At 42.1% G+C, this 27,064-nt stretch overlaps 1 protein-coding gene across 2 annotated transcripts in view; it reads right to left on the bottom strand.

Moving 5' to 3' along the window:
• Positions 1–27,064, bottom strand: part of LRP2 (LDL receptor related protein 2) — a 348,324-nt gene that overhangs the window by 222,612 nt on the left and 98,648 nt on the right. For both annotated transcript variants that reach the window (XM_077447895.1, XM_077447894.1), the window contains exons 5-9: positions 16,812–16,922; positions 14,816–14,929; positions 9,999–10,115; positions 8,025–8,168; positions 6,282–6,401 (exon numbers count right to left, since the gene is read on the bottom strand). In XM_077447895.1, the coding sequence (XP_077304021.1) occupies positions 6,282–6,401; positions 8,025–8,168; positions 9,999–10,115; positions 14,816–14,929; positions 16,812–16,922 (606 nt within the window). The remainder of the gene's footprint in view (positions 1–6,281; positions 6,402–8,024; positions 8,169–9,998; positions 10,116–14,815; positions 14,930–16,811; positions 16,923–27,064) is intronic.

The raw sequence follows: 27,064 nt of genomic DNA, 5'->3' as shown, positions 1-27,064 counted from the left end.
AACACTAGCCATCTAAGTCAAATCACGCATGTAATCAGAAGGCTGGAAAGCTTCTGGGTCACAGCAAAAAGGGCAGAGCAGGGTGAGCTGAGCTGCTGAGAACACTGACTCAGAGGACTGCAGTGTTTCTGCTGTGAAACTTGAAGAAGAATTACTATACAGTGGCTGCAGCTACATATGTCAGTGGGGGCTTGTTATCAAGCTCGCTCACTGCCTTTTAAAGTAGCACTATAGGCAAAACTTTTTTTTTTCTAATTTTGGATAGAGCAAGGGAGGTTTATAACCCCTGTTAGATTTTATTTCGCCATGTGTGTCCTATCGCAGAGTTTGACCTTCACTTCATGTCCCATAGCCAAACAGGAAGTGAGAGGAAATCCCTGCAAATTATGGGAATTTCTTGGGGCCCCCCAGGTCACCACAATTAGTTTCCCCGTTGGAAGATTTCCCCTCTATTACTTTTCTGGGGACAACCCAAGATTTGTGATTTTCTTTTACTTTCACTTTCAACAATAATGGTTAACAAGACAAATAGAGAAGGTGAATCTCCTTAAGGGGGGGGGGGGGGGGGGGCAAAGACAGCATCAAATACTGACAGAGGTTCTAATCCCTCTTCGCTCTATCCAAAAAGAAATATAATATAAATACTCAAATGTCTATATCCTGCCCACAGGTTCTCTTTGAGGCTGGGTTCACATTATTGCAAAATATTTGCAATAGCAGGAGATTTTGACTGGCTCTCTATGGAGCCGGTTCGCATATCTCTGCTGCAGCTCCGGTGAGAATTTGCATAGGGTCCTGTGCACCTTTTGGTCCGTTTCAGGTCCAAATTCATCCAAAAATTTGGGCTGATATCGGACCTGAAACGGTGAACGGGGACGCACCGGACCCCTGCATAATGCATTCTATGCAATAAGATAAAAAGCCTTCTGTGTGCAGCAGAACCCCCCCCCCCCCCCCCCAATACTAACCGGAGCCTCCATCTCTGTCCATGAGTGTCTCGGCTGTCCAGGACTCTCTCTCCAAGCCACTGGCTCTCGCTGCTGTCAATCAAAGTCAGTTAATCTATCAGGAGAGAGAGGGGGTGGGGCCGAACCACAGCTTTGTGTCTGAATGGACACACGGAGCTGCTGCTCAGTTTGGGTGCCCCCATAGCAAGCTGCTTGCTGTGGGGCACTGAATAGGAGGGAGGGGCCAGGATCACAGAAGATGCACCCGAGAAGAGGAAGATCCAGGCTGCTCTGTGCAAAACCACTGCACAGAGGAGGTAGGTATAACATGTTTGTTATTTTTATAGGGAAAAAAATGAGACTTTACAATCACTTTAAGGTCACATGATGGACTTTTAATATTCACAGCCTCTAAAAAAGAACAATGAGGTATGTAATGCTGATATGGATTTAATAATAATAATAACGTATTATTGTTAGTAGTTGTAGTAGTAGTATTAGCACTGCTTTTATTATTATACAAAACTTCCCTCTGTTAAAAGTCAAAGCCATTTTCAATAAGACCGCAGTCCGCCAGTGATCTCTCCAGGCAGCAGCTGGATATAACCCTTGTGAATTGAAATCCCATCCCAGCTTTAAACTTTATCTCCATGTTGATGCAATCAGCTATGTTCTGTTATAAATGGCATCAATGCTTCATCTTGTTGCTTTGAAGGTGGAACAAATGTCAATATTTGGTTACCATAGAAAGCTTTTTTTTTGGTTACAAGTCTCCTAAGGTAATGTTATATTTGGACTGTTTAAATCTGAGAAAGAGGAATCATCAAAGAGAGCAAAAACAAGCAAATCTGGACCTTGCATGCTTCCTATTGCGGAGGAAAACACATCCACAAATCTACTATTTCACATCCTTAAAGGAAGGCTACAGGCTGAAGGTATTCCACTAGAGAATACATTCCTGAGACAGATCTTACAAATGATGATGTGTGCCTTACTACTCGGCCCCGTCTGCATAACCTGCTGATGTCATATCCAGGGCTGGTGCAAGGATTTTTGACACCTAATTTTGCTGCCCCCCCCCCCGGCTCCACCCCTGACTCCATCCCCTTTGCCCTGCCAATTTATACCCCATCTTTCTAATGAAGCACCCATAAAATGCAGCCTACCAGTGGCCATCAATGCAGTCTACCAGCGGCCATCAAATTCAGCCTCACCAGTGCCCATCAATGCAGCCTACCAGCAGCCATCAAATTCAGCCTCACCGGTGCCCATCAATGCAGCCTACCAGCGGCCATCAAATTCAGCCTCACCAGCGCCCATCAATGCAGCCTCACCAGCGCCCATCAAATGTAGCCTCACCAGCACCTATCAAATGCAGCCTCACCAGCGCCCATCAACTGCAGCCTCACCAGCGCCCATCAACGCAGCCTCTCCAGTGCCTATCAAATGCAGCCTCACCAGTGCCCATCAAATGCAACCTCATCAGCACCCATCAATGCAGCCTCACCAGCGCCCACCAAGTGCAGCCTCACCAGCGCCCATCAAATGCAGCCTCACCAGCGCCCATCAATGCAACTTACCAGCGCACATCAATGCAGCCTCACCAGCACCCATCAATGCAACCTACCAGTGCCCATTAATGCAACCTACCAGTGTGCATCAATGTAGCCTCACTAGCACCCATCAAGTGCAGCTTCACCAGTGCCCATCAATGAATATTTTCTTGCTTCCAATCATTCGGGAGTTGGGGCGCAGGCCTACACAGTCCTCCACCAGGCGCTGCGCCTCTGACACTATGCGCAAACGGAGCGGTGGCTGCCTGCTGATGCTGAGACTTAGTTGCTTGCTGCAGAGAGAAGAGAGTAGGAACACCAGTGGCCAGGTGCCCTAGGCAGCAGAGTTCCCTAGAAGGCTGCTTAGTTTGCCTAGTGCTAGCACCGGCCCTGGTCATATCGTAGCACATCCTGGGAAGGCCAGAGTATCTACTCACACACAGGGAGCATGCTTTGTGCCAGTGCATGGGCTCTGAGCAGTACAGCTAAGGAGTAGACATAGGCGCTGTCAATAAATTTGTTTCGTTCTGTTCTGTTACGGTTCGTATTCAAATTAATTTGTACTTCGTATTTCGTGTCCGAAATTCCGTTTCAATTTGTACGAAATACGAATTGCCGTTAGGTTCGTTAACTTGCACAAACGTTCCTTACGCTGAATTTAAAGGCAAAAATATACCTCAATATGACAGTTGATGCTGATGGAAGTTTGTTTTTTATCCGAAATACGGAATTCCGTTGAAGAATTTCCTATCCAAAATACAAATTTTCATTAAATGAGGGGCTCTCACCATCCCTGTGCTGTGCTGACTTCCTCCTTCGGATTCATAAACAAAAGTCCGTATTTCGTACAGAATTCGGACGTATGGCAATTCGTATTTCGGATCCTCCCGAACGTACGAATTTAGGGAAATTTGTACGAATCGCACATATCTACTAAGGAGCACTGCAATCCTTATGCATATTTATTAACTACATAAGAGTGAAAATAAAACAAAGGACCTCACGCATTTCATAGAGATTCTTAAGCGTAGCACTACTAAGGCTCTCACCAAAACGTGTCAGATTCTTTGTTTTATTTTCACTCGTATGTAGTCAATAAATATGCATACGGATTACAGTGTTGCTGCCTCCATCTTTTTGCATATCCTGTTCTGGTGTGAGTGGATACACTGAGCCTGGGCACCTGTGAGTGGATTCTTCAATTGAATTGGGCTCTCCCTGTAGAGTGCACTGCTTTCACTCGACTCTCTTTGCCATATTCAAATGAGAATTTCAGGCTACAATAACTTTCAGGGTGTTCCATGTGCACAGACTATGTGCAGCAATAAGTGAGCACAATCCAATGTGACGGGACTTACACAGGAATCAATGTTGAATTGTTAAAGAGTAACTCCACTTGTTGAGAAATAAGCATTCCCCTCTGGGTGATCGATGTACATTGCAGGGATTTTAACTAATTTTGTTGCAGATTCCTACCTTTTGTTATACTGAATAAATAGCTGTTTGTATGTGTCCATGTGTATGAATCTATATAGGAGTGGGTTTTCTAATTATCAATTAGCGGCTGCACCGGCAGGGCTCTAATGAGGGAAGTGCAGAGTCTGCATCCCTTTTGACGTGATATCCTTTTGGGAATATCTCACCAAAAATTAAATTTTTGTTACAGGGAATGCTCAAAATCTGATTGGTATCTTAGGGCAGACTTCTGGGAAAATCAGTAAGCCAATCACAGAAGAGGGAAATTATATTTCTAGGGAGCGTTCTGTGCACTGATGGTGCACAGAACGCCCCCCCCAGAAATGTAATTTCTATAGGTTGCCATATTGCATTTTACTGAAAATTACAGAGCTGCAGATTGAAAAGAAAAGACAATTTTAAATGGTTTTCAATTACAATATGACTTGTATCACTATTGTATATGGTATATTATTTTTTTTTATTTCCTCTTTCTTTTTTCTAAAGTTCTAAACAATGACACTAAACCAAATTTTTTAGTCTCCAAAAATAATCCATACACACCCACTACTTAAAGTGGTTGTAAACCCTCGCTTTAGATAAAAATAAAAACATGCCTAAACTTTCCTGCTCTGTACAATGGTTTTGCACAGAGCAGCCCCGAACCTATTCTTCTGGGGCATTAAGGTGAAAAACCTTAAGGCTTTACAACCACTTTAATTTGGAGATTTGGAGGAGGCTGTAAGCAATAGAGGGGACTTTTTTTTTTTTTAAAAGAGCAGCTTCACTCTTAAAAATTAAAAGTAAGCAACTACAAAAACTGTACCTGATTTAATAAACAGGCACTCACCTGTCAAAGGATCCAAGCGCTGTCCTCACCCAAGCCGATTTTCCACTGCTATTCTGGTCCCTGGCACCAGCATGTTAAATGTGGGCAGCTGGCTGTGACTCCGCACAGATTTACCACCGGCTTCGTACTGTGCTGAGTAAATGATCCTGCAGCCTTCTGGGGCCTATGACGTGTCCCAGAAGGTTGCGGGCAGGGAGGGGGGAGGGGAACTTCTGGTGGATCTGCTGCAGGAGGGGAACTTCTGGTGGATATGACTGGAAGTGGGAGCGGGTACCTATCAAAACCAGGTATCCACTCCACCTTCACAAAAAAAATTCTTCCAAATGTGGCAGAGGATAAGAGGAGAAGGAGGAAGAGCAGAACTTCACTGTTCAGGAGAAGTTCCCATTTAAGTTAAGAATACATACTTGAATAGATTTTTTTTAAATCAGAGTTTAGTGTCACTGTAAATTAAATTTGGACAGAGATGTAGTCAAGAGGTGAGAAAGTCACATGACTAGTGACAAAACACGTGTGGGGCGGAGCCTGTGATGTCATTGTGCATCACCAGGAAGTATACAGGTGTTTCCAGAGCCGAGTACCTGCAGATATCTCTGTGACATTTGAGGTGACCATGCACCCTCTATGTGTATAGTGATTTACCCAAGTGCACCAGAGTCAGTGCACCTATAAATGTGAGTGTGAGTCTTATGTTTTAATAAAGGCAGGTTTTTATACAGTTCAAGCACTTCAGACTTCTCCCATTTTATGTGCACAATGTGTATGAGGTATACTGCTGAAACAAGTGTCCCAGGAACAACAGGGAAGATGCCAGCCACTGGAGTTATACCCCTAAGGGGAAGGCTTGTATGGACCTTTGTAAGATCTCCCTGTGAGGTGAGCACATAGTGTGACTGGGGGAGGGCACTTGATATTCATGTGTGAAGAACCGCAGCATGGAGCTCTGAAGGGAGGGCATGGATATACCGTCCCTTCAGAGTGCATGCGTCTGCGACATCATTGGCTGCATGCAGTGTGAATATCTCCTAAACCGTGCAGGCTTATATGTAGGTACAAATTTATAAATAGGGCTTTTTTCTACTGTAAGGGGAGTGGCCAGGGTCAGTAAAACGGCAGCTCTAGCGCCTAATTTTAAGCCCCCCCCCCAGCCATACGTATAAACAGGAGCTTAGTGGTTCCACCTGCCAACTCCCATATGAATACAAGACACAGTAAACACATAGGGGGTCAGCAGGGAGAAACACTGAGTGCAACATGAGACTAGGAGAGCGACACCCTTCTGAGTGCCAATTTCTGAGCAGTCTTTACGCAATGATTTTTTTTCATAATAGGTAAGTATTAGGTAAGAATTTACTATCTTACTCGCAGGCAGATCTTTTATTCACAGTTTGATTTTAGCAACAGAGTTTCTTTAATGTATGTTTTATGTGTAGTTTTGCGTATTTTCACAGGGGATAATGTGACATTTCTACTCACCAACACAAGTCCTGCTGTCATTAGTGCTGATTATATATCCTGCAGGGCAATAACAAGAACCGCCAGAGGGAGATGCATGGCAGCGATGCTGACAGCTCAGAGCCGCACAATTACCTATACCTAGATGAAATAATTTAAAACGAAATTGTTTAATATTCATCTGCATATATCAGATGGCCTTTAACACCCTGGCCCAAAATCAAAAAGTCAGACACAGGCTAGAAAAATATCACTAAATTATGAGAAATAACTTTATTGTGAATTATAATAACTTAAAGTAATCTGTACGTTTTGGCTGGTAGTCACAAACATGATCTCTTTAATACAAGGCAATACTTTTCGATTTGATCCATGGTCCATCTTATTTGATTGTACTACAGAGCCTATAGGCCGATATAAGAGTTCAATAACCCCACATGTATTAAACAATGGCAAATCTCTTATGCCATCCTATTGGGGACAGAGGCCTGGTACATACTTTGTCTCAGTGGCTAAATAAAGTTGAGGACCTGTCTTCTATTCGAACTCTCGTATCTCCAGGGGTTCTACTTTAAAATACTGTAAGATATGGGCTGGCTGGTTCGAGTTGAAATCCACCTCTTTGTACTATGATACCCTTCCAGGACTCTAGTGAATCTATTTGAGTAATGTGATTGTTTGTTGCCTCTTAATGGCTTCTCTAGTCTGACAGTTTTATAATGGTCACAGTGCATGCGCCTCCTCTCCTCCCATATTACTTTTTCCCTTTCATCTTCCTCTCATTTTCTTATCATTATTGTGTTCCTTTATACGCTTGTAATAAAAAAGTTATTAAACACAAACAAGCACCCCCCTAATCTGCATGCGGGGCACTGGACTCAGGTTTCTATACATTTTTTGTTTGTTTTTTGAAGCACCTGATTAGAGCCTGAGGCTCTAATTGGCTTCAAAAGGTTTGAGCTCGGGGCACAGAGCACTGCGCCCCGAACCTACCCACTTCTGACATTAGCGAATCAATATTCAGTATTGTCTTCTGGCTTCTCCTCCTGGCCCATTCAGGAAAGGAGGTGGGTCTTAAGACCGGGTTAGCCAGGAGGAGGAGCAGGGGGAAGCTGTGACCTGGATGGGTTAAGTGCAGACCTGGCGGGGGGTTTGTTTGCCGCCCGACCCCCCCTCCCAAAAAACGGAGCACCAACTGCCACTGCGCAGCTCTATCTTTATACATAAAAATCTCTCTTTGGGGCTTGTTTATAAAAAAAATTCTACCTTGTTACAAAGATGTGTGTATTTCCTATGCTCCCCAGATCCTTCTAGTTGCCATAATGTGGCATTTTTTCACTGCCCATAATAAAAGAACATTTGTTCAGAAAAGAAAAAAGCCTAAAGAACAATCAGTTTGTCTCATTTCAGACAGAACTAATGTACACACAGATTTGCTGGACAATTGACTGTGCATACCTTTTTATAAATAGACCACCCACCTCTGGTAGTATAAAAAACATCTACACTACTACATTACACCATCCACACTGCTCAGCTTTTGGCTGTGCCGGGCCGTACAAAGGCAGGAGTTACCTTTTACATTTATTTTCAACTGCTTTAGACTACAGGTGCATATGCACAAGATGGGGAAGAATTGGGGTACATATAGAAAAAAAGTTATACAAAGGGTACGGGTATCTATTAGGACTGACTATTTAGATTCTCACATACAGTAAATATGGCATCATGGGCAGGGAATGTTCTGTACAGAATGCTACTTACTACAGTTCCATCCAGCCGTGGCATTATTTTCATCTTCTCCAAAGCGGCAGTGACTTGTCCCATCACAAACTTTATCTATAGGAATGCATTGACCAGACAAAGAACAGGACCACTCCCCTGGGCTACATTCTCTCAGGCCACTCTCTAGGGAGACAAATTCAAGAAATTACACTTGGGACAATATTTTTTTAATGGTTTAAAAAATCTTGCACTTTAGAACCCATAGCCCAAATCTCTCAAGAAGACTCTAAACCCCAGTGTAGTATCATCTTCCTGCAAGATCTGGGCTACTAAAAATTCTCCAAGATCTGACCAGAAAGAGGATGGCATCACCCTTGCCCTGACGCTGAAGGAGAAAGCCAGAAAACGTTAAGCATGTTATCTCCTCCCTTCACAGGTTTTTTTGGCACTTCCTCCAACATTTTAGGCAGGGGACCACATTGAATGAGTGGACTTTGTCACTAAGGTGCAAGGTCTGCATATCATGATGAGGTCATTGTGTATGATTTCATTTTCAGTGTAAATTAATTGTCTTAATGTGTTACTAAACCTATATCTGGTCTCCCACAATACACAGAACATGGAAATGCAATTATTTTAGTAAACACAAACTGCTAAATACTGTACCCTTTCTCATCAGTAGTATATAGCAGTCTTATGACTTCTATCAGTGTCTGGCCGAGCACTGGTTAAGGCTTGTAGGAGAAGTTTTCATTCTACTCTGACTGTTCTATGAGGCTCCATGACCCCTGACTTTCTGTCTGGACAGTGCTGATTGGCCCTGTGTTGATCACATGCACTCTCCCCCCTAAAAAAACCTCTCTATCAATACACACTAAACTGAGCATGTGCAGCGAGCCCCAAGGTTCTGTACTAGCAGGAGATGGATTGGGGGCAGTTAAAGTAGGGGAGGATCAGAGAAGACAGGATCAAACTAACTTTTTTACACAATGTGCAGGATTAACCCCTTAAGTTCCACAGTGAATATAACAAGCATGCTTTACTGCATATGCAGACTGCTTTTACTGTTGTGGGTTTAGTAACACCTTAAAGTGATAGCAAACTGTTTTTTTTTTTTTTTACAATTAAAATTAGTATCTCTAGAGAGCAGCAGCCAGTGACGTCACCTGCGCATGCGCTCTGAAGGAACGACATACCTGTGCCGTTCCTTCAGAGCTGTGTACTGCAGGCAAGATTCCTGTGTGCAGCAAGAGTGATGTCATCGTGGCTCCGCCAGTCAGATCAGAAGGCCAGAGTCCACAAACCCAGAAGGAAGACCTGGTGAAAATGGAAGCCTCTGTCGCGGTGGCAGCGCACCACTGAAGGGCTTCATTTTAAGGTAAGTCTTTCATAATGTACCAGTATGTGATCCATACTAGCACATTATGATATTGCCTTGCAGGAGAAATCTTTTTTTTTTTTTTTTTTTTTTACTTTACTACTGCTTCAAAGTTACCTTTTCCATTGGTTAAACAATCAGAGTGTCTATGTATAGATACTGCAGTAATCTCTCTATTGCTCCCTCTCTCATGTCATACCTTTCTAGCAGCTGTAAAATTCTGTGTAATTATCTACTTTACTTTAAAAAGTCAGATCCACTGCTGGAAAGTGAACTCTTCCCCCATACGATGCTATACCCCCTTTTCTAAATGGTTGGAATCATGTTTTTCTATTGCTGTGCTGTCAAAAATATCTTTCCAGCCAATTGGCAGGGGCAGCACTAGAGACCTCTAGGGCAAGTTTTCTTTTACTGAATACAAAATAGTATTGCATTGTGTTTTTTTCTTGGAAATATGCTTCCTTGTTTTGCTTTAGATTTTGTCTATATATAACACTTCTGTTAGACATGTGTCATAAAATTTTAAAAAACTGTGAAAAATGTTTCTACCACTTTTATGGACTGACACTTTCCATGGCCAGTTTTAGCATTTTCTTCTCACATTTGACACATGAGCAACATTAGACATTTCATACCACATCCACTCTCATCGGCATTGTCATCACAGTCGTCATCCCCATCACAAAGCCAGCTCTGATGTATACAACGACCGTTGGGGCAGGTGAAGTAATCGCCTTTACATGTCGGGTAAGCTAAAGTGCAAAGCAAAAAAGACAAACATGGAATCAGACACTACAGTGTATAGAGCTTAAATTGATCCATTTTGCAGCATCTGATAGCAACCAAGCAGGTTTTCCCTTTGAGAATAGTAATGAATGACTGCACACCAATAAATGCCAATTTCTTCATTCCATCAATAGAAAAAGGGAAGAAAAAGCAACATCCACCACAATAATACATTAGCAGCTCCTCTTCTCTTGTAGTGTGGGCGATGTGTTTTTACCTTTTATATGGATAAAATAAGGAAGTTGGCATTTACCAGAGTGCAGACATCCATTATGATTTCTGCTGGATGGGCACCCGCTTCACTGTGGGGCGAGCTGACCGTGGACCAACCTGATGTAAAAAAACAATGATTTACAATAATATGAACTTCAGGTCTTCCCTTAGGTTTAGTTTAGCGCAGCTAACAAAATGATGATTGGATATTGCTATAGGTTACTTAAAGCCTAAGTTTAGTTTATTTTTTTTTAATCAGCACAAGAGACAGTGCCAACAATCAATGAGACGTGTTCATTTTGCTAGTGACTGTAGTCCTAGATGAAATCTTCAGTCCTGTGCCCCCTCCCAATACACCCATGCAGCAGTAATCTTCTGGTGCTGCCAGGATAATACAAGCTGCTGGGTTTGTCATAGGCACATTGATGATAATGCCGACACTTGGCCCCTCCCCCCCCCCTCACCTCCATCCAAAGAAGCTGTACTATCAACTACTTCCATCAATGAAAAGCACTCTATGATTGGAGGAGGTGGACCTTTCTTTCATCCACCCATCTTCCATTCACAGAACGCTTTTCATTGATGGAAGCTATAGTGCAACTTCTGTGAAGATTAGTGCTGCATGGGTATAGGTACCAAAACTCTTGATCTGGATGGCCTCCCCTCTGAGTTGTATCCAGGCATATACTGACACACTTGCTCCTGAACATCTTGCTCTAGATGTAATTGACCTAATGCTGATTTTCTTCACATGTTTTGGTGCTGCCTGGGACTGACTTCTTACTGGAGGGACTTGTTTTTTTTTTTTGTTTTTTTTTAACTAAACTGACACTTACAATACCTCAAACTCCAGAAGTTGCACACGGGCGGACTATCCGTCCAACTAAGTCCGTCAGACAATCCGACAGACAGTCCGTCCTACTTTTGAATGAACGGACTTGACCACACACGACGAACAGACAGTCCGCTGAAAGCTTGCGCAATGACGTGTACGGCACGTACGACGGGACTAGAAATACGACGTCCAATACACTGCAATGCAACCTTCGGCCGTGTAAATCCTTTCTGAGCATGCGCCATACTTAGTCCGTCGAACTAGCCTACTCACGAGCGGACTGTCCGCTGAAACCAAGTTTGGACGGACAATATTACGGAAATTCCGAAAGACTTAGTCCGCCAGACTGTCCGCTGAAAAAGTCTGCTGAAGCCCACACACGAGCGGATTGTCCGCTGAAACACGTTTCAGCGGACCAAGTCCGTCAGACAGTCCGCCCGTGTGTACGCGGCCTTAGGTATACTAAATGACTTTGTGCACAGAACCCATGCTCGGATTTTACTACATACAATTCTGTATTATGCATGTTAAGTTATTCTATTACACTGGAAAGATGCTCCAACGATTCAAACCCTATACTGTATTATTAATGGGGAACTCCCCAAATTTAAACTCATATATAAGAGTAGAGGATGTTCAAAAAAATTCACTAAAGTCTGGCAACCGTGGCTGGATGTCTCTAAATCATTTTGGGGTACTGTCTTACCCTCCCAGACTGATCAAGATCAGCCTGCAGTGTGGTGTGGCCATTGTGGCCCAGGATATGTCGCCCAGGATATTGAGGAGGCAAACTGCAGATGGTCATGCATTATACTATATCATTGTTTTATATAATCTGAGAATATGACATATAGGGACTGGTACATGTTCATGGTGTATATGTATTTGTGTGAGTGTGTGTATGTGTGTATATTTGTTTTCTAGGTACCTGAATTCGTATATCCTAGTTTCTAGTCACTTAGGCCTAAATAGATATATTTGGTCTTCTAATATATATCACTGGTGCCTTTGTATTTAATTTTACTTTTAATTTATTACATTGTTTAATGTTGTGTTTTTATGGAAAATTCATAAACACCTTTAAAAAAAAAAAGCTCTGGAACAACTGAACTTTGCAAAGTGCACAGTCTATTTGCCTTTAGTAAATTAACCCCCCCAGTCTTTGTGCAGGAGCTTCCTATATTAAAGACCAGTCACTACTGCTCACTCTCCTTGTGCGGGGTCAGGGCCGTCTTTAATATTGATTGGACCCTGTGCAAACATTTTCTTGGGCCCCCCACAAAACAATTTCGCTCTCCACCTGCTCTGAGACATACAATAAATAGCAGGTAGACTCCAAATCAGTTTACTGAATCAGATCAGGCAGCGATTGTGATTGGTTGCCAGAGGTTACAGTGTATCATTACCGCTCACTGACTGTGGTTGCTAGAGGTTACAGCACACATTGCGGCTCACTGATTAGTTGCTAGATGTTACAACACATGATTTCTTATCTAAACGATAGAATAAGCAGCGCTGAATATAGTATAAATCCACACCAGTGAATTTAGAAATGTTAAATACTATAGATCCACTCCAGTGAACATGAATTACTAAATGATACTTCACTGTGCAAACCCTGCCTTGTGCATACAGAAATAAATAAAAAATGAAAAAATAACTTGTATCAAAATCAATTAACACAAATTATTATATAGTGCATATCACCAGATGAATAGTGATGGCAAATACATACTTGAAACAAATCACCCTGTGACTAAATAATTGTTCAACACTGAAAATAAACAAATAAACAAAAAACGGGAATCAAGTGAATGGTTTCAAGTTCTATCAGACGGTGTCCACTTCCTATAAAAATTGTTACAATCACCACTGTGAAACTTCTTGAGAACGTAACTTAAACATTTTTTTAGGAAGTGGACACCGTCTGATAGAACTTGAAGCAATTCACTTGATTCCCATTTTTTGTTTATTTGTTTATTTTCAGTGTTGAACAATTATTTAGTCACAGGGTGATTTGTTTCAAGTATGTATTTGCCATCACTATTCATCTGGTGATATGCACTATATAATAATTTGTGTTAATTGATTTTGATACAAGTTATTTTTTCATTTTTTATTTATTTCTGTATGCACAAGGCAGGGTTTGCACATTGAAGTATCATTTAGTAATTCATGTTCACTGGAGTGGATCTATAGTATTTAACATTTCTAAATTCACTGGTGTGGATTTATATTATATTCAGCGCTGCTTATTCTATCGTTTAGATAAGGATTATTGTACACATTTCGTTTTTATAAAGTGGTGGCTTAGTTTAAAGTTTGTACTCAGCGCAGTGGTGATACACAGTAGATGGAAAAAAGTGAATGTATCTTTGCTTTAGCACATGATTTCTGCTTGTTGATTGGTTGCTAGAGATTACTGTACAGTAATACTGCTCACTGATTGGTTGATGGAGGGTACAGCACATCATCTCTTCACTGCTGGGAAGCATGATATACATATGAATGCCACCTTTATTTACATATCCATGCCACCGGATGCAGCTATTTACATATGAATGTTGGCCCTATTTACATATGAATGCCGGTTATTTACATGTAAACACAGGTCTGCAGGTGAGTCATCTGTACACAACAATAGGGCAGAGCTGGGCAGCATTAGTAGCAGCACTTCACACTGAGATATCAGGAAACAGCAAGGGACTAAAGGGACAAGGGAATTTAAACAGGGACAGTTGGCAAGTATGAGCTTCTTTGGGCCCCACAACAATGACAGGGCCGAGGGCAGCTGCCCCTTTTGCCCTGCCTTAAAGACGGCCCTGTGCGGGGTGACTGGTCTTGTATCTGCCTACTTCTTGAGTTTTCTGCAGCTTGTAGTGGGTGAAGCTTGCAGGGTCCCTCCCACAGCTCTGCCTTCTGCACGGGCTATGTGCAACACAGTGATGATGTCACTGCTAATTTTATAAGGTAATAACTGGGATTACAACGTCATTTAAAGTGAATGTTCATCCTTGGTTGCTAAAAATAAATATATTTAAATGAAAGTTCTTATTTCCGGAGTTCAGCTTTAAAGTGGTTATACAGAGCCAAATCATTTTTTTTACTTTAATGCATTCCCTACATTAAGGTAAAAAATGTCCCACTACCTACCTCCGCCAAACACTTACCTAAGTCCTCTCTTGATCCAGCGATGTCTCTGTCTACAGCAGCGCTGGTATCCCTTCCTGCTCTCACAGGACAGATTGCGAGCAGCAGGAGCCATATAGGCTCCTACTGCTGTCAGTCAAATCCTATAAGGAAGGAGTAGGGGGCGGTGCCAACCAGGGTGTGTGTGTGTCTATGGATGCACACACAGCCCAGTTTGGAAGCACACCCACACATGTGCCCCCAAAGTAAGCAGCTTGCTATAGGGGCACATAGTAGAGAGGAGGAGTGGACAGCACCGACAGGGGAGTCCAGATGAGTAAGTAAGGGACTGCTCTGTGCAATATGATTGCACAGAACAGGTAAGTATAATGTCTCCTTATTTCAGGAAAAAAATAAAGTCTTTACAACCACGTTAAAGATTGCTAGACCTAAAATAAAGCAGAGACAAGCAAAAAAAATGAACATTACTGCAATTTCTTTCATCACTGCCATCGCCACAGTCATCATCATGGTCACAGATGAAATCTCGAGGGATACAGTCTCCATTTGCACACTGGAACTGAGAGTTCTGACACCTCTTGGCTGTAAAGAAATGACAGTCTATGAGAAAGAAGTTCACTGACACAGCAGGACCCCATCCCCCCCCCCCCCCCCATTTGATATCTTTGTATAACACATTTTAATTAAATACTCATAATGTTCATAAAATTCTTACATTTCAGTTCCTGCATGTCAAATTTACAAATGCGTATATATATGTATGTATAAATGACCTTCCTAAAAACTTCCACCCATTTCATTAGGCTTTAGTATGGGAGAATTGTTTTTCCTTTACATTTCTATTTAAAGTTTCTGTTTACAGAGTTACTTATTGCCATATCAAAGGCGTTAAGGCTGAATTCCAGACCTAACAACCTGGAGGTGAACTTTTTAACCTGTCAAAGGACTTTTTATTTTGTTTCTCCACCCTTGGTATTTAGGTACCCTATCAGACAGTGAAGCCATGTCCTGGACCTCTGCGCAAGTTAAAGCGTCCCTTTCACCAACCTAAAGAATTGCATCACAGAATTTTTATTTTATTTTTAATCAACTGCAATGTGCCTTTAAACTTGGCTGCTTCGGTCCTTGTCAATTCCCTAGCACAGCCTGCTTGCTTCATGCATGTCATTGCCGTCTCCTCTTCTGGCAGTGGCTATTTACTCTCAGTGATAAATTCAAAAAAGTGCAACGCTGAACATAAACCATATTGCATGTGCAAAACAAGCAAAAACAGTGACAATATGCCAATTTGAACATATACCATATGAATGTGCAGTACAAACATAAATGTGCATATATACAAAACAAATATGTAAGAGGTAATATTAACATATACCAATAATGATAAAGTGCAAAGTGCTGTAAACAACCATTAACAATCATTAATAAAAAAAAAATATTGAGTCCACATATAAAGACTAGAACTGAAAGTGCAAACAGCCACTATACATTCAAACAGCTTGAGGTAAGGAAGGCTGGAAGTGGAGATCTGCTCAATGTGGATAAAAGTTCAAGTTGACCACTGTCCACTAAGGCTGGATTCACACCTATGCATTTTTAGTGCTTTTTGCATTTTTCAGATTTGCACTACAGAACGTGTTCCATAGGAAACAATGTTAAATGGACTGTAGTGCAAATCTGCAAAATGCAAAAAGCACTAAAACTGCATAGGTGTGAATGCAGCCTTAAGGAATCAGCCGGGACTGTGAGTCCGCCACCAAGAGGGGAGAGTAAATACTCTTACCGGAATATGTGGACTTTATTGCCAGCGGAAAAGAGTCAAACAAGCATGGAGGTGGAAGTGTGTGTTGATGCTCTGGAGAACAGTCACTGAAGATCGATCACCACCGTGTAGCACAACATTTCTGCGCTTATGATTACCTTTCTTGATCATAATTAATTTATTTTCCCAATTAGCTACTATTATTACTTTCATTTCTTTTGGTGAAATATTCTTATATTTATCAGATAAACCAACATTGTTACGATTGTGTAGCTTGTGCAATGTCGCCCGTGACTAATCTTGATCGAGAGCTGCGACGCGCAATGGGGGGTGTCCCTCCCTCCAACCTTTGTGGCGTTCGGGGGCGGAATCCCAGTCACTGCGCATCAATGTCTCGCATTGCACGATGGATGTACGGCACCCCTTTGGGCACTGCTTCCCCGGCGGGCATCTTTTGATCTCCACGAGGTTATGTCATTAGTATAAAAGTCCATACAGTTTGGTTCTGTATTCTCTAAAAGAGGTGGTACTGGAAGGTGGGTAGGGGGTGGAACCAAGGGACAGTACTCAGGGGTGGGTAGTGGGTGGAGACAATGGGTGATTCGGAAGGAGAGAGTACCTGTATCTATTCCCTGAGAAAAAATGCCCTGCCTATAACAACAACATCAACAATAGCATTTCTAAAAACGAATGTCTACATACTGCAATTGGCTTCATCTGAACCATCCCTGCAGTTCACCATTCCATCACACCGCTGACTCGTATTGAAACAGGCACCACTGGCACAGGAAAGCTGAGTGCATACGGGGTATTCTGCAAGAGAGATAAACAGGGCATAAACTCATTTCTTTTAATTAGGCAAATATTGCCTATAAATACATTGTAGAACACAGTACAGCCTTCTTAAAACAGAGGTTATCTGCATGTCTCACTTTCATTACAAATCCAAGGAATAGGGGTAAAGCTGTGTTAATCATGTTCCTAGGACAATTGCACACCCAGGACTACTATGGTAAAGCACTGATACACCCCAATATTAAAAACAAACATTTTTTTTAAACTGCACAAAGCTGTTTCTAGAAGTCTTGTTGTGACATCTGAAAATGGAATTACAACACTGGAGCCCGCTCTTTAAAAATAAAGTAAGGAATAGCAGCCAACCATTTTTGTAGCATCCCTCTGACACCCCAAAGGCAAGATAGTACCTCTAGAGGCAAGGGTAGGCAAGCATTTCAGCACAGGGCTGAATCCATGGCTAAAATGGGGGGACTGAGCGAGGATATTGGGTGCCAGTCATTTTTGTCTTTTTAAAGTTTTTCTGCAAAATAGTTGAGGTGAGGGTTAGGGGTCCCAGGTACCATAGCGGATCACTTACAGACTCTCCAGATCCAGATCAATGTCCAGCTTCAAAGTGTCAGAACCTGGCAACACTATAAGTACGTTCCCCAATTTCAGTGTGTCCTCCAAGTGAGTCACCAGGCACATTTGAGCTCCAACCAGCAGCACTTTTCTAGGCCTCAGCCCAGGGAAAGAGAGCAAGCACATACCCTGCCCCAAACAGTTATATACTCTCCCAGCATGCACCAGTGACCTAAACCTCCTACTGGATTTGCTGTAGAAAATATAAATATGCATAACTTAGTTTTGTTTGTGAAATCTCATACTATGAACAGTGATACCAGTGACATATACTAGTAACAGTGAGAAATCACAAGCCACCTTCAAGTAGAACTATAAGCAAATTAGTTTTTTTCTTTTTTGGATAGAGAAAAGGGTGAGTTTTAACCCCTGTCAGATTTTTTTTTGCCATCTGTGTCCAATTGCAGAGATTTCTCTTCACTTCCTGTCGCATAGCCAAACAGAAAGTGAGAGGAAATCCCTGCTAATTAAAGGAATTCCTTTACCAGAACTAGGTCACCAGAACTAGTGTGCCCATTGGAAGATTTCCCCTGTATCACTTTTCTGGGGACAGCCCAAAATTTGGGATTTTGCAATTATGCCTTTGTCTTGCAGGTGTTAGTTTTTTTTTAAATGGGTTTAAAAAATTGTCTGACAGCTGATCACATGGTAAGGGGCCAGGATCAGCCCCTTACTCGGACCTGTGATCACCCGAGTCTCAGTGACTCGGCACCACTGGTGGGCATTAATGTTTAGGAGATATTCAGTTTACCTACAATTAAGCCTTATTATAGGCTTACCTGTAGGTATAAATGACCAAGCGGGGTTTACTACCGAGTTACTGAGACTCGGGTGATCACAGATCCAAGTAAGGGGCTGGTCCCGGCCCCCTTACCATGTGATCAGTAGTCAGCCAATGACAGCTGATCACATGATGTAAGCAAAAGCCTGGTAATTGTTTTTTTTTCTCCTCACGCTGACAGCTTATGTGCAAGGGACATACTTCAGGACAATATTTCAGGACAATTGCAAGGGACAATTTCAGGATCCCATGCAATATTTAGGGAAAACGTGTCCAGACACCTAAATACCGCATTCAAGATGCTTCGTGAATTGAACCCAATGGGGTGATTTACTAAAGGCAAATCCACTTTGCACTACAAGTGCACTGCAAGTGTACTTGAAAGTATACTTGGAAGTGCAGTCGCTGTAGATCTGAGGGGAAGATCTGAAATGAGGGAAAGCTCTGCTGATTTTATCATCCAATCATGTGCAAGCTAAAATGCTGTTTTTTTATTTTCCTTGTATGTCCCCCTCAGATCTACAGCGACTGCACTTGTTATTTACTATAGTGCACAGTGGATTTGCCTTTAGTAAATAACCCCCAATTTCTTTTATATCTGTCTAATGTTTAGCTTTAAACACTATTTTCATGTAATACCAGGTTCTAAGCAGTTTGTAAAGTGTTAATATGCTCAGGACACAGAATAGGGACTATGAGGTAAATTTTGAAAGGTAGCGCTGATGATTTTTATGATAGCAAATCCCAGGATTAACTATACAGGTAGATTAGAGAGAGCCCGATAAATGGGTACCTGTAATATCAGGAAGCAAGCTTTGTGCCGCCTGCCAATCTGTGCTAGCAGATTAATGCATCACAAAACCACTTTATGTGGCTCACACTGGCAAGATTAGGTAAAATGATACATGGCGGTTTTAGAGGTCATAGGCTAAAATGTGATATTCAGGAACTAATCAGAACACCTGCTGAATCCTTCTACAGAGAGGACAAATCACAGGAATGACATCATTACAATATTCAATTGTTCTAAACTGTTGCAAATTGGGCTTCAGAATTAAACCCAAAAGCAAACATTTATTATATTGCAGCTCAACAATTGTACATGTGATGGCTGCATTTGTTTTCTTTTTTAAGCATTCTTTCTTTTATTTTCATCTGGTGAGGCAGCCAGTAAGTCTGTTGGTTTTCAAAAGTACAAACTTCCAGATGTATCAGTTTACAGGGATGAGACAAACCAATTAACACTAAGAGGGGTGCATACAATGACCATCTTTTATTTAGTTATGTACAGTAAAACCTTAGTTTGAGAGTAACTTGTGACTTGATATACAAGCAATGTTTTGATATACAAGTAATGTCACAACTGAGTATAAAGGAAAAGAGAGGCACCTCTAAGTGTAGCAATATGGTTACATTTAATGAAGATACAACATTTAGCAACATATTGCTACACTTAGAGGTGTCTCTCTTCTCTTTTATACTCTGTAGCTCAGGGGTAGGCAACCTCGGTATTCCAGCTGTGGTGAAACTACAAATCCCATCATGCCTCTGCCTCTAGGAGTCAGGAAGGGATTGTCAGGATCTTGCAATGTCTTGTGGGACTTGTAGTTTCAAAACAGCTGGAGGGCCGAGGTTGCCTACCCCTGCTGGAGCTCCTGCTTTATTTTGCTTCTAATCCCTTTATGGAGGCTTCCATTTGTGGATGGACATTTTATGGTTACACAACCTGGAAACATTGCTATAATCTTTTTATATGGACTATAAACTGAATGACCTATGAATAAATGGTTGTGGAACGAATCACTTTATTTTCTTATGGGGAAATTGGCTTTGATATACAAGTGCTTTGGATTACAAGCATGTTTCTGGAACGGATTATGCTCGCAATCCTAGGTTTTACGTATATGATTTTTTTTGCAATAGCACGCAGAGTATTGGCTATGCATTAATGCACTTAATGCTAATTTCCCATCAGGCTAGGCTCACCTAGCTATAAAATTCCTCTGCTATTGCCTTGTGACGAGTGCAGTGGTGGCTGTGAGCTCAGAGGACAGAGGGGGTTATTTAGGAAAGACAAATACACTTTGCACTACAAGTGCAAACTGCAAGTGCAAAGTGCACTTGAAATTGCACTGAAAGTGCACTTGGAGGTGCAGTCGCTGTAAATCTGAGGGGTAGATCTGAAATGAGTGTAAGCTCTGCTAATTTTATTATCCAATCATGTGCAAGCTAAAATTCTGTTTTTTATTTTCCTTGCATGCCCTCCCCCCCCCCCCCCCCCGATCTACAGCGACTGCACTTCCAAGTGCACTTTTAGTGCAATTTCAAATGCACTTTTGTAGTTTGCACTTGTAGTGAAAAGTGGATTTGCCTTTAGTAAATAACCCCCACAGTGTCTGTATGGACACTCTATGGTCTTAAAGCGGAGCTCCAGGCTCCTTCAGAAAAAAATGAAAAGCCGCCAGCTACAAATACTGCAGCTGCTAACTTTTAATATTAGGACACTTACCTGTCCACAAATCCAGCGGTGTCTTCACCGCAGCCAATTTTTCATCTTTTGGGTGCTGCCACCGCCATCTCAGCTAAGGGAAACCAAAAGTGAAGCCTTGCAGCTACACAGCCAGTTCCCTACAGTGCATGCGCGAAGCACGCTGTGCTTTTTGAATGGCCCGACGGCGGGGGGGGTGAACTTCCGGGTGACTTTTCTGTGGCATTTGACGGGTACCCACTCCCCCCTGAAAGGTGCCAAATGTGGCAGCAGAGGAGGCAAAAAGGTGCAGCATCTCCTTTTTGGGTGGAGCTCCACTTTAAAGCGGTGGCCCAGCTGAAAAAATGTTTTTTTTTAAAGTCAGCAGCTACAAACACTGTAGCTGCTGGCTTTTAATAGGCACACTTACCTGTCCAGGGTGCCCGCAATGTCGGCCGTCCAAGGCCGACCCGTCCCTCGGCTCTTGAGTCCCAGCACCGCCATTCTAACTAAGGAAAACAGGCAGTTTCCTACTGCACATGTGTGAGTCGCGCAGCACTTTGTGAATGGCCGGCTGTGTTCTGGGACACTCACAGTTCCCAGAACACAGCGCGCCCCATTCCCCAGAAGACAATGCGAGGAGGAGGAGAATGAAGATCACTGCGGTGTAGAAAGTGGCAGATTAGGATGATCTGCCTAGAAACAGCCATTTTTGGTAAGTTAAAAAAAAATGTTTTCATTTTTTTTTCTGATTTTTAGGAACAATTTTAAGTATTTTTTTTTTTTTTAGGGTGGCCCTCAGCTTAAATACACCTCGGCATGCAGTGCTTGCCCCAAATTTATGCATCTGTTTACAACAGGTACACATACCTCCCAACTTTTTGAGATGGGAATGAGGGACACCTATCAGCAAAAGTATGCAGGCATAGGACACACCCCCTTGCCACGACCCCTTAAAGGAAACTTGTACATGTTGTACACTTGAGCCCACGAGTACTTTTTTTACCACTACTATTCCTTTATATTGGCTTTTGGAATTTACAAATGCAGCAATTTAGAAATCAGATGAAAGGCTTAGCGCTGGAAAACACTTTTTGATAGAAAAATTGCATTTTATATACATCTATATAGATCAGATCGAAATGAGAGACAAATCGGGGGAGGAATGAGGGACATTGCTCCAAATCAGGGACAGTCCCTCGAAATCAGGGACAATTGGGAGTTATGGGTACATACATCTGTCACCCGCACTGACATTTTTAATGCAGAGGCACGATGGAATTCTAAAGAAACTCTTTATGAATTGCCCTGTGTGTGTCACCTGTTTGGCTAAGCATTGTGGAAACGTATCAAATACATTAGGCTGTACAGAATGGCAAGCCCTATGGCAGGTAAACCAATAAGCATACACATATTTCATGTATCTATTTAATTGTTTTATTTAAAGTGGTTGTAAATCCTTTTTTTAAACTTTATGCTACAGGTAAACCTATATTAAGGCTTACCTGTAGCTAACCGGGATATCTCCTAAACCTGCACGGTTTAGGAGATATCCCCTGTCCCCAGCCTGTGCCGATGGCATTGGCACATGCGCACTAAATCAAACTGACGCAATGGCACCTATGTGCTGCTGCATCAGTCTGCATGCCGTTACCGGCGTCTCCTGCACGCATGCGCGGGAGTGACGTCATCAATGCTCCGGCCAATCAAAGCACTGGAGCTGCGATATCCAGAAGTAACTCTGGGATGACATGTCGGCGGCCGGAGGGGGAGAAGAGGATGGCTTCAGGGGCTTCAATCTGAGGTAAGTAATACATAATGAGCTAGTATGCTATGCATACAAGCTCATTATGCTTTTGTCTTGCAGGTTGTCTTTTTTTTTTAAGGGTTTGCAGAGGGTTTACTTCCTCTTTAAGAACACTATTAGTCTAGGTTACTCCATTTCTTAGCACCTCCAGGAAATTTTATTGTTGCACATTTTGTAGCACTGTCAATGCAAACAGTGAAATGCAAAGAATGTTATCGCCACAGGAGACGGTAATGGCTGTTTCACATAAAACAGCAGCGCACTGTTGGATGAAAAAGACACTTCATCTACTCTAATTAAATGGGTTATAGCTACAACATTGCTCAGATGTTTATCTTAGTCTGCATGGGTAGTTTTTCCTCCAAGCTAATCCCATTAGCTGCAAAGTGGACTGGGCTTTGAAAACTCCTTGTCCCATTTTATGACCTGTCCAAGAGCCGAGTTACTTAATATTGGGAGAATTTTTCACTTGACTGGCCTCTAAAATAATATACCTTAGTCAAAGGCAAACGTGAGTTCTTATCTGCTGCTTGGCTTGAGCTATCCAAGCACAGAATGGCGGGCCGGGAATAATGTGTATGGCTCATAGAGGCGGCAATCTCTTTACTTTCTTTAAAAAACAAGAGGACCGTACACTTGCAAATCTACTTGACTTACTTGGGGATAGTTTCCTCTACTTAAATAGAAGCCTTTGAAGTTTTTCCAACAAATACAATATTTTTTTTACTTGTGTTTTGTACAAAGTGATTTGGAGAAAGAAAAGTGCTAAATTTGGTAATAAGAGTATGAAATGCTTGGTAAGAATCTAATACAAACATGTTTTTCTACCAAGGACCGCAAACAGGAAAGGCTGGAATATGCTATACAGTAAAATCTTGGATTGCGAGTATAATTCGTTCCAGAAGCATACTTGTAATCCAAAGCACTTGTATATCAAAGCAAATTTCCCCATAAGATATAATGGAAACTCAAATGATTCGTTCCACAACCATATATTCATAGGTCCTTCAGTTTAAAGTCCATATAAAAAGATTATAGCAATATGATAGGTTGTGTAACCATAAAATGTCCATCCACAAATGGCAGCCTATACAAGGGAATAAGAAGCAAAATCCAGCAGGTGCTACAGAGTATAAAAGAGAAGAGAGGCGCCTCTAATGCCCTGTACACACAGTCGGACATTCCGAATACAAAATCCATCGGATTTCTTCTGACGGATTTTGGGCCAAACTTGTCTTGCATACACACGGTCGCACAAAGTTGTCGGAAAATCGTACAGAACGAGGTGACGTAAACCACGTACGGCAGGACTATAAAGTGGGTAGTAGCCAACAGCTTTCGTCTCGTAATTTATTCTGAGAATGCGTGGCACTTTGTCTGTTGGAATTGTCTACATGCGATCGGAATTTAAACGATTGGATTTTGTTGTCAGAAAATTTTAGATCCAGATCTCAAACGTTGTGTGTCGGAAATTCCGACGGAAAAAGTCCTACACACAATCAGATTTTCCGACAACACGATCCGATCACACATTTTCCTGTAGAAAGTCTGACCGTGTGCATAAGTGTAGCAATATTCTTACATTTAATGAAGGTACAACATGTAGCAACTCACATAGTTGATGATAAGAAGAGGCTCATCTAAGTATGCAGGCATCTGGGGTAAAGCTGTCCACATAGTCATAGACCATCCTCCGCACCGCCGGCTCTCACTGCTGTCAGTCTGCAATCGTGACCAGAAAGACTACCCTGCAGTAGAGTGTTCTGAAAGCGAGGCCTGAAGGGCTCGTGGAGCACAGCATGGAAGAGACAGCATCCATGGCGGTGAGAAGGATGGTCTATTTGGGCATCTTTACCCCAGATGTCTGCATAATTAGATGTACCTGTTTTAATCAACCATGTGAGTTTCTAAATGTTGTACCTTCATTAAATGTAACCATATTGCTACACTTAGAGGCGCCTCTCTTCTCTTTTATACTCTGTTGTGACATGATGCTACTTGTATATCAAGACATCGCTTGTATATCAAGTCAAAACTTGTTAAAAAATGTTGCTTGAGTTACTCTCAAACAAGGTTTTACTGTACTTATTTTAGAGTGTATGTAAACTCTAACAATGAACTTCTCCTATTTGGCCCCCTTTGATCAATTAAATATCTCATTGAAAGCATTCTGATATATCTGTTTGTTAACCACTTGACCTCTGAAAGATTTACCACCCCCCCACACACTTTTTCTGACCAGGCCATTTTTGCGATACAGCACTGCATTATTTTAACTCGTGTGACGCTGTACCCAAATAAAATGTATGTCCATTTTTTTCCACAAATAGAGATTTCTTATGGTGGTATTTGATGACCTCTGCGTTTTTTTTTAAAATAAAAACACATTTTTTTAATTTTTCATTTTTAATTTCTGCTCTAAAACCTATCCGATAAAAAAAATTTAAAAAATCCAATTTCTTCATATATTAAAGTGGAACTTCAAACATTTTTTCATCTTTCCATCTATTAAATCTTCTGCCCTTCTTGTTTTAACTTTGGATAGTAAACATTTTTTTTTCTGCCAGGAAATACCTTATGCAGCCCACTTCCTGTTTCTTGTCTGGTAAAAAGCCTAGGCTTATGACATCATGCACCGCTCTCTCTCTCACTCTTGTGAGAGTTTGCCAGGAATGGAGGGGGGTGAGTCATAAGAGGGCCAATGAGAGCTGCAGGGCTGGAGGTGTGTCTGTGTAAATCCAGGAAGTGAACAAGTAGCAGCTTCAGCTGCCCACAGTTAAAATGGGTGCAGCCAGACTCAGTGGAAGGAGATTTCTACAGAATATTTGGCAAGTCCAGAATCACAGTATATATAAAATAATATGCAAAGTGGTTGGGAGGAAGCTTCAGAATGGCAAAGATGTTTTTTTATTAAAAACGATAGGATGCTATTCCTCCCAACAATACCAACAATGGAGCGCTATTCCTCCCACTAATACCAACAATGGGATGCTATTCCTCCCACCAATACCAACAATGGAGCGCTATTCCTCCCACCAATATCAACCATGGAGCGCTATTCCTCCCACTAATACCAACAATGGAGCGCTATTCCTCCCACTAATACCAACAATGGAGTGCTATTCCTCCCACTAATACCAACAATGGAGCGCTATTCCTCCCACTAATACCAACAATGGAGCGCTATTCCTCCCACTAATACCAACAATGGAGCGCTATTCCTCCCACTAATACCAACAATGGAGCGCTATTCCTCCCACTAATACCAACAATGGAGCGCTATTCCTCCCACTAATAACAACAATGGAGCGCTATTCCTCCCACTAATACCAACAATGGAGCGCTATTCCTCCCACTAATACCAACAATGGAGCGCTATTCCTCCCACTAATACCAACAATGGAGCGCTATTCCTCCCACTAATACCAACAATGGAGCGCTATTCCTCCCACTAATACCAACAATGGAGCGCTATTCCTCCCACTAATACCAACAATGGAGCGCTATTCCTCCCACTAATACCAACAATAGAGTGCTATTTCTCCCACTAATACCAACGATAGGATGCTATTCCTCCCACTAATACCAACAATGGAGTGCTATTCCTCTAACTAATACCAACAATGGGGTGCTATTCCTCCCACCAATACCAACAATGGGGTGCTATTCCTCCCACCAATGCCAACAATGGAGCGCTATTCCTCCCACCAATACCAACGATAGGATGCTATTCCTCCCACCAATTCCAACAATGGGGTGCTATTCCTCCCACTAATACCAACAATGGGCCGCTGCTCCTCCCATTAAAACCAATAAGGTGGTATTGTTTAGTCCCATTAACGGCAGGGCATTATCTGCTCCACCAGCCACAGTCTGGCCCCCCTAAAACCTGAAGGACAGTAAACAGGCCCATTGTTTAGACAGTTTGGAGACCCCTATGCTATACAATTTAATTATAGAATCTCCTTGAAGGTCACACCTTTCTGTTCTAGTGCATGGCATTAACAAGAGAGCATTACTACATTGCTATTTCTCCCACTAATACCAACAATGGAGCGCTATTCCTCCCACTAATACCAACAATGGAGCGCTATTCCTCCCACTAATACCAACAATAGAGTGCTATTTCTCCCACTAATACCAACGATAGGATGCTATTCCTCCCACTAATACCAACAATGGAGTGCTATTCCTCTAACTAATACCAACAATGGGGTGCTATTCCTCCCACCAATACCAACAATGGGGTGCTATTCCTCCCACCAATGCCAACAATGGAGCGCTATTCCTCCCACCAATACCAACGATAGGATGGTATTCCTCCCACCAATTCCAACAATGGGGTGCTATTCCTCCCACTAATACCAACAATGGGCCGCTGCTCCTCCCATTAAAACCAATAAGGTGGTATTGTTTAGTCCCATTAACGGCAGGGCATTATCTGCTCCACCAGCCACAGTCTGGCCCCCCTAAAACCTGAA

Source organism: Lithobates pipiens, unplaced genomic scaffold, assembly GCF_037356315.1.
Source record: "Lithobates pipiens isolate NorthernLeopardFrog02 unplaced genomic scaffold, aLitPip1_a1.2 Scaffold_22, whole genome shotgun sequence".
NCBI classification, from domain to species: Eukaryota; Metazoa; Chordata; class Amphibia; order Anura; family Ranidae; genus Lithobates; species Lithobates pipiens.
This window is presented reverse-complemented; position numbering and strand designations above follow the sequence as displayed.